The sequence below is a fragment of the Tenrec ecaudatus genome, chromosome 1 (assembly GCF_050624435.1).
Source record: "Tenrec ecaudatus isolate mTenEca1 chromosome 1, mTenEca1.hap1, whole genome shotgun sequence".
NCBI classification, from domain to species: domain Eukaryota; kingdom Metazoa; phylum Chordata; class Mammalia; order Afrosoricida; family Tenrecidae; genus Tenrec; species Tenrec ecaudatus.
In genome coordinates, this window is record NC_134530.1 from 229,974,280 (window position 1) to 229,990,706 (window position 16,427).

At 48.4% G+C, this 16,427-nt stretch overlaps 1 protein-coding gene across 10 annotated transcripts in view; it reads left to right on the forward strand.

Annotated features, from left to right (window-relative positions):
- HHAT (hedgehog acyltransferase) overlaps positions 1–16,427 on the forward strand; it is a 408,436-nt gene that overhangs the window by 300,966 nt on the left and 91,043 nt on the right. For all 10 annotated transcript variants that reach the window (XM_075529943.1, XM_075529933.1, XM_075529928.1 and 7 more), the window contains one exon: positions 15,379–15,580. In XM_075529943.1, coding sequence (XP_075386058.1) covers positions 15,379–15,580 — 202 coding nt within the window. The remainder of the gene's footprint in view (positions 1–15,378; positions 15,581–16,427) is intronic.

A 16,427-nucleotide genomic window follows, 5' to 3' on the forward strand; every position in this document is an offset into this window, starting at 1 on the left:
TTTCACCAGGTCTTGTGCAGCACATGTACCCAGTGGAATGCATTCTTTGCTCTCTTGACTTCTGCTTCCACGAGAATCGTTTGTGGATCCAAGCAAGACACAATCCTTGACAACTTCAAACATTTCTCTTCCTGTCACGGTGTCACCTATTGGCTTTTGGTTTTCTTCATATTGAGTTGTAATACACATTGAAGGTTGTAATCCTGGATCTTCATCAGCAAGTACTTCAAGCCCTCCTCACCTTTAGCAAGCAAGGTTATCTTACCTTCATGTCACAGGTTTTTAATAAGCCTTCTTCCAATTCTGATGCCACATTCTTCGCCATATGATCCAGTTTTTCTGATCATTTGCTCAGCACATGGATTGAATAGATACAGTGAGAGGATACAACCCTGACGCCCACCTGCCTTTCCTGATCTCAGACCAGGCAGCATTTCCTTGTTCTGTTCACACCGCTGCCTCTTGATCCGTGTGCGAGTTCCACATAAGCACAATTCAGTTTTAAAATCCCTGTTCTTCCCAAGGTTATTCAGTTTGTTATGACACACACAGCCAAATGCTTTTGTGTGGTGAATAAAACACAAGTGATCGTCTTCCTCATAGTCTCTGCTTTCAACCCGGATCGAACGTTCTGACGTCAGCAATGAGACCCCGTGTTCCATGTCCTCCTCTGAATCCCGGCCAGAACCGTTAGGAGTTCCCTGTCAATGTACTATGCAAACAGGGTGTGTGCAGCCTTCTGGCAGGATTGAACGACGTTGTGGGACCTGCTCAAGTACTGGGCAAATTAAGTGAGTGTAGTCTCCCAAGGGGGTGGGCTACTTTGTAGTCTGGTGGGAGGGCCACGGCTTCAAATTAGCAGAAGTAGGCTGACATCAGGGCGAATTACAGAGAGGTTGAGAGCGACCGCACTACCATCAAAAGAAGAGCCTGAACTAAATAAGCATGTACAGGACTGAGGGTCTCTCTGCTGAGAACTTCCTACATGTGTATGAGAGAGAGAGAGAGAGAGAGAGAGAGAGAGAGAGAGAGAGAGAGAGAGAGAGAGAGAGAGAGAGAGAGAGAGAGAGAGCGCTGTAACCCGAATGATGGCTTTGACCAGGGAGAAGTGGTCAGAATCCCAGCAGAGCCCAGTGGCAAAGAAACAGTGACATCGGCGTGAGTGACAAGATCCACAGGACTGGTAAACAACCATGCTGATATTTTCCAGAACACAGAGAAAGGTGGCCACAGTGGGTTTGCTAACCCATGAGGAGCTGGGCATCTTTAGGTTTGGACAGCCTTTCTGGGGGAGTAGGGTACTGCTGGGCACTTGTTGGCAGAGCTAAAGAGCTATAACAGTTGCCCTAGCAGGGCAGAGGCCCAGCAAAGCCCAGCAGTGTGCCCAGCTATGCCCAGCAGGCATAGCCAAGAACAAGCCTGGGAAGCTGTACTGAATGCAGAGCTGTCACCGTCTTCTAAGTTGTATTCTGTTACTTCCAACTTTAACCTGATCCCGAATTGTAGCCTGTTGTTTCCCTAATAAGTCACATGATCATGAGTATGGGCTGTCACTTCTGTGCAGCCATTGCAACCCAGCAGAGAAGTAGAGAGTGCTGTAGAGGGTGGGGGTGGGGGGCGGGGAGTGGGGAGGCTGCTGATGTCAGCAAAGATGGAAAGATTGGAGAGTGGAGAGATGACTGACCTCCACTGCGTGGGAATCAGCTCTACAGGCACCTCCCGTCTATCCCTCCCCTTGAAGAACTGCCGCTCGGTGATGACGCTTCGCTACTACAGATGGACACATCCATCATCTGACTTGGGGCTTTTAAGCTAAAGTCACAAGTTTTCAATATTCCAACTCAGGGGTTTCAGAAACAAAACTATTCAACACTAACCTTTTGCTTGCTGGTTGCATCTCGCTTTCCCTTCGGGGAGTTCTGTCTGCCAGCTTCCTGGGGAAGTTGGCACGTGCCCACCTTCTCTTTCCCTGCCAGCTGGTCCCTTTGCTCAGGGTACCTCCTGTGGGCCTCTGTGGTTTTGTCTTTGTAAAGATTGGCCTCCCAAGCCCTTAGCACTTCAAAGGAAAGCATGCCTTGCAGAAAGGAGTAGTGACATTTACTTAGGAAGTCACACTTCACATCGCTGGAGAATCACCCTTTGTGTAAAGAGAAGCTGGCAGTCTAAGAATGAAGGAGGGAAAGGACAGGAGCCCGGGGAACAAGGGAGAGGAAGGAAAGGGCAAGGAAAGAAGGCAGTTGGCTGGTGATCAGAACTCCTGGAGCGCTCCCTAAGTTCGGACTGGAGGGGAACGAGGAAGAGCGGTGATGGCCCTGTAGGAGTGGTGCGCTCCGGCAGGGAAGGCGTCATCTGCACTTGCTGGCTTGATAGCCTCACCCCGAGATGCTCACAAGCTGCACACCAGCAACCCAGAGGAAGCACTTCCGCTGAAAATGCGCGAAAAGCAAAAAAAAATGAACCTAGAGGAATCCTGGAATGGGGCATGATCCTCCTAAAGTGCCCTTGGGTCCAGATGGTGGAAAAGGTGGCTGGGGCCCCTCGATGGGTGGTGGGTGGAAAGAAAGGGACAGTTCCTTGGTTCCAGTGGGAAATCTCCAGTTCTGGAGACTCAAGATGGAGGTGGAGACCTAACTCAATGCCACCAAGTCAGTTCTGCCCCGTAGCCACCCCTAGGGCAGAGTTTCTGAAGTGTAAATCCTTATGGGAGCAGACAGACTGCTCCTTCTCCTGTGGAAAGGCTGGTGGGTTTGGACTACCCTCAAGGGTAGTAACCCACTGGGGTTCTTTAGTCTGATTGGGCAATGACTGTGAAGAAACGTGGCTGCGGTGTTGGAGACATGCATGTACTGAGAGTACTGTAGATGGGACCCCGAGGGTAAGAACGTTGCTGTCATTAACAGAGAGGACAATGGGGCTTGCCTGTCCCCTTTCCCTTCCTGTTCCACCCTCAGCTGTTAACGTTTGGCACCGACTGCCCGACTACTGACGGGACTCGATGGTGATGAACTGCTTCCTGTAGGAGCGCTGGCACCAGCAGTGGGTTCAGCATCGAGCTGCTGAGAGGCCAGGGTTTCAAATCAACCCCTTGTCAAGAGAAAGAAGAGGCTGCCTGCTTCCTTAAAGATTGACAGGCCCAGAAACCTGCTGGGGGCAGTTCTACTCCACCCCCTTGGTTCCTTATGAGTCGGGGTCAATAGATTCAGTTTGTTTTTTGCTGTTGCCATGGGAACCTATAGTAGGCACCTGGCAAGGCCATGCCCCTTTCCTCTGTGAGGGCTTTGAACATCAACACACACACACACACACAAACGAAACAGATGGGAAATGAGATGGTAGCCAGTGAGACATTTCTTTACTGCATTTTTCTTCAGAATGCTTTTTTCTAGAGGTGTCCAGTCCTTGTACCAGCCCAGTCACCTTTCTGTCACACGAGTTCATTTTGGAGTGGACGCTCCCCTGAAAGCCATGGTCAGGGAGCTAGGTGCTGAGGACCGGCCGGGGTGGCCCAGAGCAGTAGGTGGGTGAGCAGGAGGGGCAGCAAGCAAACATCCAGGAGAAGCCAACAGTGCCCTGGGCACTCAGAAGAGGCAGTGCTCAGGGAGGTTGCCCTTTCGATTCCTGGGTTTGGGAGGTTGCTGGTGACTCTGGGGTCGAGGAATGTGGGGGGTAGGGAGTCACACACACCCCACTCTCTCCCTCTGACATCAGGAAGTCACACGTATCCCAAGCCTCACCTCCCCTACCCCTCCAGCTAGGTGCTGAGGACCAGCTAGGAGCTGACTTTGCATGCACACCCTTCCCATCTGGCCTAGGGAAGCGCATGCATGGTTTTATCCTCCCCTTGGGAGGAAGGGGGAAAGACAGGCAGGCGGCCAGGAGATCTTAGTGGTTACTCCACTGCGCCTTCCAGGACCTTTTTAGTAGTGACTAGACTCGCCTCCGCAGCACCAAAGAGAACGAACTACCTCTCTGGCTCCTTTGCTCAAACCTCCTAAGAAATCTCTTTCATACGCTGCTTATGCATAACCCAGAATAGACACGGGCCTGGGGCCCTGGGAGCAGAGGTCTTGCCGTGCATGCAGGCCACAGAAGCCAGTGGGGAATGCCACAGAGGGAGACAGCGCACACCTCCTGTGGGTGTCACCTTTCCCTGTGCTTCAACCAGTCCCCGGATGTGCCTAGAAGCTGGTTCTGCAGCAGGGGGTAATAAAGAAGGGCCCCCCCAATCTGTGTGAGGATTGTCATGCTACCGAGGCTCGTATGTTATTCCAAGGTGCCTCGGACTCCCTGTGACCCCACATTCAATGAAGTCGAACTCCGCCGAGCGGCTGCAGCCCCACGATTGGTTGGGGTGGCACTGTGGTGATTCATAAGGTTCGCATCGGCTGATCTTGGGGAAAGATGACCAGGTTTCTCTTCTTAGTCTGATCTGAATCTGGAGCTCCTCTGGAAGGTGTTCCGTATCAGAGCAACACGCAGGCCTCCGCTCAGGAGGTGCATAGGCTGAAACCACGCCTAGATCTCCTGCCCGGGAAACAGGAATTTTACCGCTGAACCACCGGAGCCCCCTGGGAGAATCTTCACCTCCACCTGGTGCTGATGCGTGGCGGCTCCATATGTGTCAGAGTAAAACCATATGTGTCAGAGCACCAACAAGTTATCAGTAGCCGATTTCTCAGAAGAAGGTGGCCAGGCCTTTATTTCAAAATGTGCCTATAGAAGGAGTCAGCCCTCCAACTTTTGCTTAGCAGCTGCACACATTAACTGTGTATCACCTATGGACTCCCGAACCACTATTTAGGCTACTTAAAGTGAAAAAAAAAGAAAAGAGGAAGAATAAGAATTATGATTTATAAATTATTAAGGGGACATGGCAGGGAGGGAAAAAATGAGGAACTGATGCCTGGGACTCAAGTAGAAAGAAAATGTTTTGGAAAAGATGATGACAACATATTTCCAGATGTGTTTGACCCAATGGGTATATATGTGGATTGTGATAGAGCTGTGAGAGACCCCAGTAAAATAAATTTTAAAAACGATTATTAAAAGAAAACCTGCATATGGACTTTCTCTCAGCCCTGCCCAGTGCAGGAGCCAGAGGGAATGGCTGCAGTGCCCAGTAGCTAGTAGGGAACCTGAGTGGAAGGGTAAGGGTGATTTCATGTAAAGCTGTGGTGACGCACCAAGCTAGGCAAAGGTGTGTTTCTGTGACTCACCTGCATACTCTCTATAGGCACCTGAGTAGCCAATATCCCATGTAATGGTGAACAGTCATGTGGGGTATGGCTTATCCATCAACTTAAACCAGAACCAACAAGCCTTGTATGTGCACGTTAAACTCATAGCTTTTGACCCTTCATCCTAGGTAAGTAGTCTGAATTAGGTATCTGAATATATGGCTAATAGTTTTAAGTAAAGAGCATCTTTAAGTAAGCTGTCCTTCAAATAGTTATTAAGGACATAGGGATGCTAAGCCTTTATGACCATAGCCTTTGGTTTTTTTCTCAAATACCAAAGTGCTGCTAGCCCATTATTAGTAAATATGCATCCTGCCGTCTGCATAATGAGGACATTTCCAAAGCTTTGAACAAGCCTGGCCACAGCAATCTGTCCTCCAAGCAGGCATTCGTATTCCCGTGCAGGCACCTGAGTAGGCCCAAGTAACCATAAGCTCAGGTTTACACACATTGGTAGGGGCCAGAGCAAGACCCAATGCCATGTCTTCCAAGCACCGTGCTCCTCCTTGTCGCCTGCATTGCCGCTGTCCCTGTTAGGCTGCTCTGTTGGCAGGTAGTTAAACAGAATCACTCATGCTCTTTCAACCTCTTCCTTGGGAGCAAGCTAGCTAGAGAAGTTTTTAAGTCCGTGTTAGGGTTCGGGCCTAAGAATGGGGTTCAGAATGACCTCTGGGACGAAAGGTATAGGTTTGGGTTTTACCAGCACAGTACTACTCTTAGCTTCCTGCGCTTTGTGAAATGAAATATGTGTGCATATTTAATGTTGTCATCTAATTAAATGAACTTAAAAGTTTAAGTGTGCACTAAAGATAGCTTGACTTTAATTTCTATTTCATAACGTCTACAGCATTTTGTTTGCCAAGTAGGGCGTAGCATTTTTAACAGGTAATTTTTCAGAGCTGCGTCTGAAACCTACAGTCAGCATACTTCTGTAAAGGAGCTGAGCACGAGCCCTCTGCTGTGAAATGGGCTCCTTCTCAGACTCTGCAAAGGAGACCTGGTGGCTCACTGGTTCGAGGTTTACCTGCTGAGCAAAAGGGCGGTGTGAGGGAGTCTACTTTCATAAAGCTACATAGCCGTGGAAACCCTCGGAGGCAAGTCCACTCTGTCACATGAATTGGAATCGACTCAAAAGCAGTGGTTTTGTTTTTATAGTTTCGTTTTTTATTTGGCCTCTGGAAAGGATAAAGTGTCTAGTTGTCCATTAACCAACTGCTGGTTTTTGCTTATTAAAATTCTATTATCATCTGTCCTGGGCATGAAGATATTAAAAGCAAATTATATTCTGTGTGTCTCTTCCTGTGGAAAACTTTTGGTAAGCATCTGCCTTAATCTGGTTTCTCTGGAGGGGCAATATGAGTCAGACATGAATCTCTCTCAGTATCTATGGAGATGGATTTTCTTCAAAGAAAGGGCTCCCGCAGTTGGAAGCAGTGAGGGCTGGCCGGTCCCAAATTCCTAGGTCAAGTGGCAGGCTGAAGACCTCTGATGGCTCATGGGACTGTGGGGACTGGTGAATCAGAAATCTGCAGATGGGAGATTTCTGAAGGTTTACTTCCCAGGGGCCAGAAGCCAGAAGATACAAAGAGTAAAGGTCTCAGAGCTGAGCAAGAGGAACTTGGCCAGAATATCCATGTACATCCTGGAGGCAGGCCACACCCTTCAGGAAACCCCCTTTCAACTGACTGGTTGACCATATCAGTTCACATCATAGAACGTCATTACATTACATTATATTATATTATGTTGTGGACGAGCAACCTGTCTAAGGTCTGCCAAGCCACTGAAAATTATTAACTATTCATTCAGTGGCATAGACAATTTCTGCCTGTTAATAGGGTTGGGCTATTCAAAGGGAGACATTGTAGAAGAGGTAGAAAACTACCTGGACTCTTCAGTAGCAAAAGGAAAATCAGAAAAGATGAAGTAACATCTAGAGGCAAAAATGGTATCGCCAAAGGCATGGACATCTCCTGTTCAGTATTGATGATTTTTCAAGAGAACAATGGGATAGAAGGTAGAAAGCTAAGGCAGAGATTGATTCGCATGACACCTGCCTGCCTGTGATCGAGGTTTTGTGTCAACTTGGCTGGGCAAGATCCTCAGGAGTTTGGCAGTTCATATGTACTGGTTTCCCCATGATGAAAGCGGCTCAGGGACGCCCTCTGTTTCCAAGGTAGATGGAGGCTGTGGAAAAGCTTGCTTTCTTTTTCACTGGGTCGGGATCCTGTGTCTAGCTCATCATCTGACTTCTGGTTCTTTGAACTTGAGCCAGCAGCCTGTTACATTGTCTGCCGATCCTAGAAGTTGCCAGCAGCCTGCCAACAAACTGTAAAACTTTCAGTCATTTGGCTCTGAAGGCAGAGTCTGTCATCTGGCCCCTGAATCTTGGGTTCATCAACCCCTGTAGCAACATGAGTCAGGAGAAGCCTCCAGTCTGATTGTGACCAACATACTTGGAACTTGCTTGCCTCTACAACTGCATAAGCCATTTTCCTGATGTAAATCGTGTATATAGATGTGCATGTACAAGCTTCACTGGTTTTGCTTTTCTGGAAGAGAAGTCACTGCCCTCACCCTATGAAACCAAAAGTCATAGAATCCTAAGAACTTCCAAGTCCAGCTCAACTCTATCAGTGGGACATTAAAACTAAGTTTGTGAGTGTGTTAGGTGCCTTATCCTCTTGCCTTCTTGGGAGCCTGGAAGTAGCCAATGACGGCATGTTTAAAGATAGTGTATAAATCCTTGGAAAGGAAGAAAGTGGTGGTTTTCAGATTAATGTGCTTATCAGGTGGCGTCTCACCAGCCCCACCTCCAACTCTACTATGTGAGTTATATTCTTAAGTTGTTCCTCACAGTGGATCCAAAGGAGAGAGATTTGTGCTCCTCTCCAACATATACCCACTCAGTAGCAGCTCCATCTCTACCCCACTTATCACTAAGCATCCATTCCTTATGGCCACTGACCAGACAGCTACAGGATACTAGCATGGTTAAGATAGCCGACATCATGCCTGCTGGAATGACAGAGGAACTATTTGGTCTGTCCAGATATTGAGTTTAAAGCTCTGGTCTCTGGCTCTGAGCAATAGTTTAAAGATTTCATTGGTCTCCCTAACTGTACACCCATTGCTGTGGAGTCTGTTACAACACACAGCGATGCGGTACGACAGGGTCGAACCAGCCCATCGGTTTTCCGAGACTATGATCTTTACACAGCAGACTGGCACACCTTCCTCCCATGGAGTGGCTGGTGAGTTTGAAGTGCTGACCTTTGGCTCATGAATTGGGTGCTCTTGCCACTGCACCACCAGGCTCCTGTTTGGTCTACTTTCTTCATAAATACTGAGCATTGTTCTTTGGAGCAAGACTCCTTTATTAGAAAGGATGGCTTCAGTTAATAAAATACTAGTGGGCATTTCTGTAAAGACTTCTTGGGAGATCTAGTGAAGTAAAAGGACTGGCCTACCAAGAAACGTTCCATTTATGATAAGGGGTGTAATATAATAGAACACAGACCTTAGACCAGAGGGTTCTAGGTTTAAACCCTATCTCTCTCGTATAAAGTAGTCCTGGCCATAATTACTCTCAACGATTAAAAACAACATACAGTGAAACCTATACCTCAAAAAAGAAAGAAACTCCCTACCATTGAGGTGATTCTGACTCATAGCAACCCTCCAGGACAGAGTAGAACTGCCCCTGTGAGTTTCTGAGACTGTAACAGTTTCCAGGAGTAGAAACCCCCGCCTTTCTTCTGAGGAGCAGATGATGGCTTTGAACTGCAGACTTTGGAGATGGAAGTCCGACGAGAACCACTACACCACCAGGGCTCCTATATATACATGGGACAATACACAGAGAAACTATCTGTAGTGAGAGTGAGAACTCAATGGGACTCCCTAAATTTTCTAGATCTTGCTAGTTTTCCACCTTTGACAGGCTACAGTGTTACTACTTTTCTATTGGTCATTTTTGTGGAAAATATTTGAACTTTTTAATGAAAGGTTTCTGCCTTAACATGGTGTGTTAGAGCAAGTTGACTAGAGAAACAAATTAAGGGACACTAATTTATATATAACCTCCCAGCCCAGTCCAAATCAAGTCCTTAAGTTCTATACTATTCCATATATCACTCTTCAGACTCACGCAGCCACGTGCAATGATGCAGACTGCAGGAAGATCACAGGCCGGTGGGTGCAGAGATGTGTGGATCCAATGGTGGTGGAAGCATCTCCAGGGAGGACACAGGTCTCCATGTGGCTCATCAAAGGAAGGTGAAGGCAGAGATCTCAGGTGCCCTCCAAGCTGCGACCTGATTGACAGGCTAACCTCCACCCACATGTTCCTACAGGAGCCATGTTGGCACAAAAGACCTAACTATCACAGAGCGGTTCTGGTTTTCGCCTGCTTTGCTGTACACAAACCCCCTGGAGCATGGGCGCTCAGGATTAATAGTGTTTATCAGGTTTCACCAACCACTCTTCTACCAGTTTGTCATACTCTGATGGTTTGGATACCACTCTGATGTTGGCAGCTATGCCACCAGTATGTCAAAGACCGGCAGGGGCACCCATGGTGGATAGGCTTCCGCTGAGCTTCCAGATTAAGACAGACTAGGAAGGAAGGTTTACTGATCTACTTCTGAAGATTAGCCAGGGAAGCTCTATGGATGACAACAGAAGCATCCCTGTATGACACTGGAAAATGAACCCTTAGGTTAAAATGCAATACAACTATGCAGCGGCGAATCCAACGGGCTCACACATTGCCAGCCTCTGGGGAGATGGGGCAGGATTGGGTAACGTTTTGTTGTGTTGTCTATGGGGCCACCGCGAGTCAAAGTTGACCTGATGGCACCTCGCAGTAACAGCAGCACGGGCTGGCGACTCGTCGTTTTGAGTTAGGGGTGTGCTGTGTTGAATTGACGCCAGGAGGTGCTTGTGGATGTGAAAAGTGGCTGAAGGTAAATGTTCATCTCCTCGACCCTCATTCTCCGTGAGCAGTGACCACGCGAAGCCAGCCACACCCAGGGCCACTGCCACGCAACACTCCTTTCACTGCTGCTGCTCAGGGAGTGAGGCTGATTGCGTTCTTCCGTCCGCTGGGAAATCAGCTTCACTGTGCAGCAGGTCTCAGGCAGTATTCTGTTTGTATTAATCATGGGACGGACTATGATTGAATCTGTAAAAAGAAAACACACCATTCATTGTCCTATAAAGTGCAGGTAGACAAAAATCCCTAAACGAAACCCACTGCTCTCAAATAGAATCCAACTCAATGACCCCAAAGGGGTTTCAAGGCTGTAAACCTTCACGGGTGTAGACTGTCCCATCCTTCTGCACGCGAGTGACTGGTGAGTTTGAACCCGTGACCTTTGGGTTCGCAGCCAAACAGTGAACCACTGCACCATGAGAAGAACTCTTTGGTTTAATCAGAAATTGAATTTGTACCTCTGCCCCTCTGTCACCGAGCAATAGCTGAAAACTCTCCTTGGTCCACCCAACTGCAAACTCACTGTCATGGAGTCAGTTTCAACAGACTGACTCTGTAGGACAGAGTAGAACTGGCCTGTCACATCCAAAACACTGTGATTTGAAGACTAACGTGTTAACCAGATGGTGGTCTCACCATCACTCCCACCTCTAGCTGCAGAGCAGATTCTTGTATTGTTTCTGATAGTGGGGGTCCTGGAGAGAGATTTCTCCCCTTCACTTATCCCATCCAGCAGCAGCTCATCTCTCACCCCAGTGACCATGGAACACCCACTTCTTTAGCCCAGTGGCCAGACATCTGCCTCAACAGCAGCATGGCCAAGGGAGCAGGTGCCATCTCTGCTTTCACTTCTGAGGAGTGCCTACTGCCTCTAGACACCCGGAACGAAACAAAAGGCTTTTCTCTTGAAGGCTGGAACCATCCCCCATTCTGATTTGAAATAAGCAGCCTCATGTCCTTGGAGATCTGCCATATGAATTTCTGGAATGAAAGTAGCTCCCAGAGATTTCTGTCGGCTGTCATTTCGAAGGCAAAGTCACAAAGCCATCGTGCCAGGAGACATCTAAAATAGCTGGGAGTGTAGTTATGGCACGATGCTTCCTCGTCACAAGCTTGAGAGTGTGCCCTTTTAAAGCACTGAATCCAATATTAAGTGCTATTAGTGTGGATGATGAGATGAAGAGAAAGGAAGGGTTGGCACTTTTTATTTTGATATTTTAACGCACAATGATTTTTGTGTGACACGTACATTGCAACTTGCTTCTTACAATAGTAAGATTCAAACAGAACTGCAACCACAGCGTGAAACAGGCCCATTGGGATAGGAGAGTGATTAGACAACTTGTGTTCCAAAAACATAAGAAATAAAAATAGCTTCAAGTTATCCTTAAACAGTTGTCATTCATTAGACTCGAACTTAGCTCGCTCATGCTCTTCTTCTTTTCCCAGCAGCCTTGTCACACGCAACACATTGCATAAAATGAAGGGTGACGCAGGGAAACAAATGCCCAGGTGGGTGCAGTCTCAGCCTTCACCTCTACGGGGGTGGAAAGGCCCCCAGAATTGGGGTTGAAGTTTGGCCGCTGCACCTGCCTACCACTGATAGCCAAGCCGCCTCTAGGGGGCAGCAGAGCATCAAATAAGATTGCCCAGGGCTCTGCTGACTTGTGGCTCTTAACCCAGTCCCTCTTGAGGTCTTTGGTGGGGTCTTTACAGAGAATACATTCTCCTCCCCTTTGCCTAGTAAAACCCATCCTCTAGGCCAGGGGTCCTCAACCTTCCTAATGCCGCGGCCCTTTAACACAGTTCTTCATGTTGTGGTGACCCCCAACCATAAAATTATTTCTGTTGCTACTTCATAACTGTCACTTTGCTACTGTTATTTATCCGGCGACCCCTGTGAAAGGGTCATTAAACCCCTAAAGGGGTCTTGACTCACAGGTTGAGAACCGCTGCTATATGCCTTCCCATTGCTCTTACGACTTTCCATACCCCATTTGACCTCCCTCCTACCCTCCTCTTAAAGTCCTCCTGGAAAGATGAGGTTCTCTACTTCCATAAAGAGTGACATTGTTGGAAATTCGCAGAGGCAGTTCTTCTCTGTCTTACAGAGTCAGAATTGGTGGAGTGAGGTGTGGTGTGGTCTGGTCTACAACTCCCACACCTACTATGGAGCTTGTCTGCGATTGTTTCACAACCAAATTCACTTGTCCTTTGGCAGGCGCACTGTCACCTGTCTGTGCTACCACAATACTGGGAGTGTCCCGGAGCCCCAGATCCATGAGTGATAGCAGATGTACTTGCTCCGTGTTTGTGAACACCACTGCCAAGATGGCCGTGTGATTACACAGGAGAACGCTGTTGTACTTTGTTTCTCTGTTTTGAAAATGATTACATGTTTACATGCTGCGCTGTCAAGTGGTCATCTGAGATTAGAGCGAGTGATAGCTTTGAAGATAAACTCAGGTGAAATGGAAAAGCCTCACTTTGGTGCAGAGCGAGATGTCTCTATTCCAGCTCTTTCCCTTCCAGCTGCGTGCCTTGACCAAGCTGCCGTGGTATCTGCAATCTGCTCATTTATGAAAGGCGACTGTCCAAGGAGCTTTGGTGGGTTGCTGGGTTACCAGTGGGGCTACTAACTAGAAGGTCAGCAGTTTGAACTTGCCAGTTGCTCCCTGGGAGAAAGATGATGCTTTCTACTCTCATAAAGATGTATAGCCTCAAACCACAGGGGCAATTCTACTCTGTTCTGTAGGATCACCGAGTTAAAGCCAACTCGATGACAGTGAGTGAGTTTTTTTGTTTGAGGGTGATCATACATTTATCATCTATATGAAGCCCATGGAGAGTGAAAGGGAATACTCTAAAAATAAATATAATTTGAATGTACAATTATATCACCATTTGAGATATTTATTGATATAAATCGATTTGGTTTTTTTTCTTTTCTCTTTCTTTTTGGTTTGATGATAAAAAAGATATTCTAGTCAAAAATTAAATTTGGTGCTTCCAGCCACCAGCCGTTCTGTAGCAGAAAGATGTGGTCGTCTTCTTCTGTAGAGATTACAGCCTTGACAACCCTAGGTCCGTTAGACCGAGTTCTCAAAAGAACAAAGACAACTAGACACATGACAGTTAGATAGATAGATAGATAGATAGATAGATAGATAGATAGATAGATAGATAGATAGATGGTAGGTAGGTAGGTAGTGAGACATTTATCTCAAGAAAATGCCTCACACAGTTGTAGAAGTGGGTAGGTCCAGTTCAGTTTCCACTCCTTGGGTCAGGTGTTAAGCTGGAGGCTTCTCCTGACGTGAGTAGCATCGGGGATAATGCACCCAGGATCAGCAGGAACACCATAGGCTGAAAAGGTGAACGCAGCCAAGGTCAGCAAGTCAGGCTTGTGACTGAAGAAATGAATACATCCCAGGCAGCAGGTCAGATGCCATCTACTGATGGCCCCCAAGGTTGGCAAGTCATATGTCAGGCAGTTGTCTGAAGTTCAAAGAACCAGAGGTGGACAAGCTAGATGCAGAATTCAGACCCAGCAAAAAGTTAACAATCTTTCTCCGCAGCATCCCCTTTCATAGAAATTAGGCCACATCCCTGAAAAAATGTCCTTTCAATTAAACAAAAGGGTTGCACTTCACCTCAATCTTCCCTTAACTGCTGACTGGTCACGGCAGATCTCATCATGGAGTTGGATCACATCACGGGGGATTACTAGATCTCAATTGCCAAACCACAGAGGGCGCATGCCCTGTGGAGCTGACACAGATCCTGACTATCCCAGTCACTGCGAGTTGGACTTGACATGTTGGCCATGGGCTTAGTCAAGAACTCTTTCTGAGGAGCTGATACCAAGGGCTCACGTAGAACAAAAATGCTTTGAAAATGATGGCAAAATAGCACCACATGTACAAATGTGCTCAACACAATGTATGGATGTATGGATTGTGATAAGAGCTGTACGAGCCCCCAATAAAATGATAAAAAGAAACTCTTTTCAAAATAAAATTTCTTCTAAGAAATGAAAATAATATGTAAACAGGGAAAACACTAAGCTGGCTAGGATGACAGGCATAAATCAGGTGTAAGCCATACGATGCTTCAAAGGATCATACAAAACACATGTATGAAGACTGTAATTCTGTCCCTGTAACACACTGAGTATCCAAGCAATTGTTCCCCTTTCCCTCCTGAGGAGCTGGATCAGACACACTGCCTAACAGTAAAGGAAACCAGTGTCCGTGGAGCGGATCCCCTCTCATTTGAGGTTCCTGACGGAGTGCAATGTGCCCCAAAGGGTTCTCAATGTTTTTGGAACTGGCTTGCCCAAGCCCTACTCCCGAGACACCTGCAGGGGGATTCCAACCACCAGCCTTCCAGTTAGGAGCTGAGAGCTAAGTATGAGTGCTCCCCAGGGCCTCCCAACAAGGAAGGCCGACCTTTCAAATTCCTGCGGCAAGAAGAGTGTGGCTCCAGCTCTTCAGGGCCTGGCAGCCCAACGTGTGAGTTGTGGGCCGCTCTATGGGGAAAGCCCTGCTCGCAGGTGTGGCCCTGCCAGCCAGCTGTCTCCGAGTGCGGCACATGGTGAGGGGTGGCTGTGCATTGGGGGAGGGGGTGAGGGGAGGGCATGGCTTGACCCGCCGGAGCCCCAGCTCTTCCCTTCGCTTATACATTCACGGCTGCCCCTGGGCAGCCTGCCTGGAAAGCTGAGGGAACCGCATTGGGCACTTCTCGGGTCCCCCAGGACTACAGTTTAAGGGTGTGCGTTCACCAAATGCCATTAGATAACAGACTTCTTATAATCTTCCCGGCTTCAGCAGAACACACGTGCCTCCCTGAAGTTTGGTGTTCGCAGATAGCCAGCAGCGAACTGGTGGTGTGTGCGTGGACACGCGGGCTGGGCCTGCCCCTTTCCGCAGCTCGGCACGCACTGTGCCTTCCTTCCCGGCTTGTTGGGGTCCTGCCTGGGTGCTTTGTCCCTGGGCGGTCATCTCACAGAAAGCCCAAGGGAGCCGAGGGCTGTTTCTGTCAGCTCCTTGCCTGATGGAGCATCCAGGGCCCCGCGGTGGGTGACAAGGAGAACCCAGCCCGGGGAGCAGGGGTGTGACAGAGACCGGCCTCTTCTTTCTGCAGGTACGTGTACATTCCGGTCGGCGGGTCCCAGCACGGCCTGCTGGGAACACTGTTTTCCACCGCGATGACGTTTGCATTTGTGGGCTATTGGCATGGCGGCTCCGATGACCTCTGGTGCTGGGCCGCCCTCAACTGGCTGGGAGTCACTGTGGAGAACAGAGTCCGATGGCTGGTGGCGACGCCGTGCGTCCAGGACCGCTTGGTGAGCCAGGGCCCTTGCTTGGGGGTGGGGGTGGGGGTGGGTGCGGGTGCGGGTGGGGGGTGGGCACAGAGCTGGGCTGGGGGAGTAAGTGGCATCGGCTCTTCCTGATCGACGGATACACATGATTGGCATCGGTGAGCTAGAATAAAAGAGACTTCTGCGTCCATTCAGTGGTTTTAAAATACTTATTTGGACAAGAAGTGGCCGTGCGGGGTGGGGGTGGGGTACCTCCCAGACAGGAATAACAATTTACACCCATTCTTCTAAACTTAGGAAGCCTAATAGGGCAACCCAAAGGTTAGTGATTCGAAGCCCCCAGCGGCTCCGTGGGAGAAAGACTTGGCAGGCTGATTCTGTAAAATGTACAGTCTTGCAGACTCTATGGCTGGACCCACTCTGCCCTACGGGTCACTGTGAGTCAGGACTGACTCAATGGCAGCGGCTTTTAAAATATATATTCCATGTATGGATATGTGTGTAGTCATCTGCATAAATGGTTATTGTAATATTATATTGGGACTACCTGACCATGCCACTCAACCCATTTATAGGCACCCTTTTGAATGTCTATGTAAGTTTCTACTGTGCAGATATGCCATAATTTATTCCATGTGTTATTGTCATAATGCATGTTCCAACTCGCTGTGCCCTCGTGCATGACGCCATCGTCACGATCACCCATATGCATGAGCCTCTTCTATTCCCTGTTGGGTCGGTCCCTCCCACTGAGGGCTTCCCTCTGTTTGGCTGACCTCCTACCAACCCCAACATCCTGTTGTCGCAGCTGGATTTTTCTAACAGCATATCCCACTGTGAGCCAAAGCCTGCTCATCCTCGCTTCTAAGGA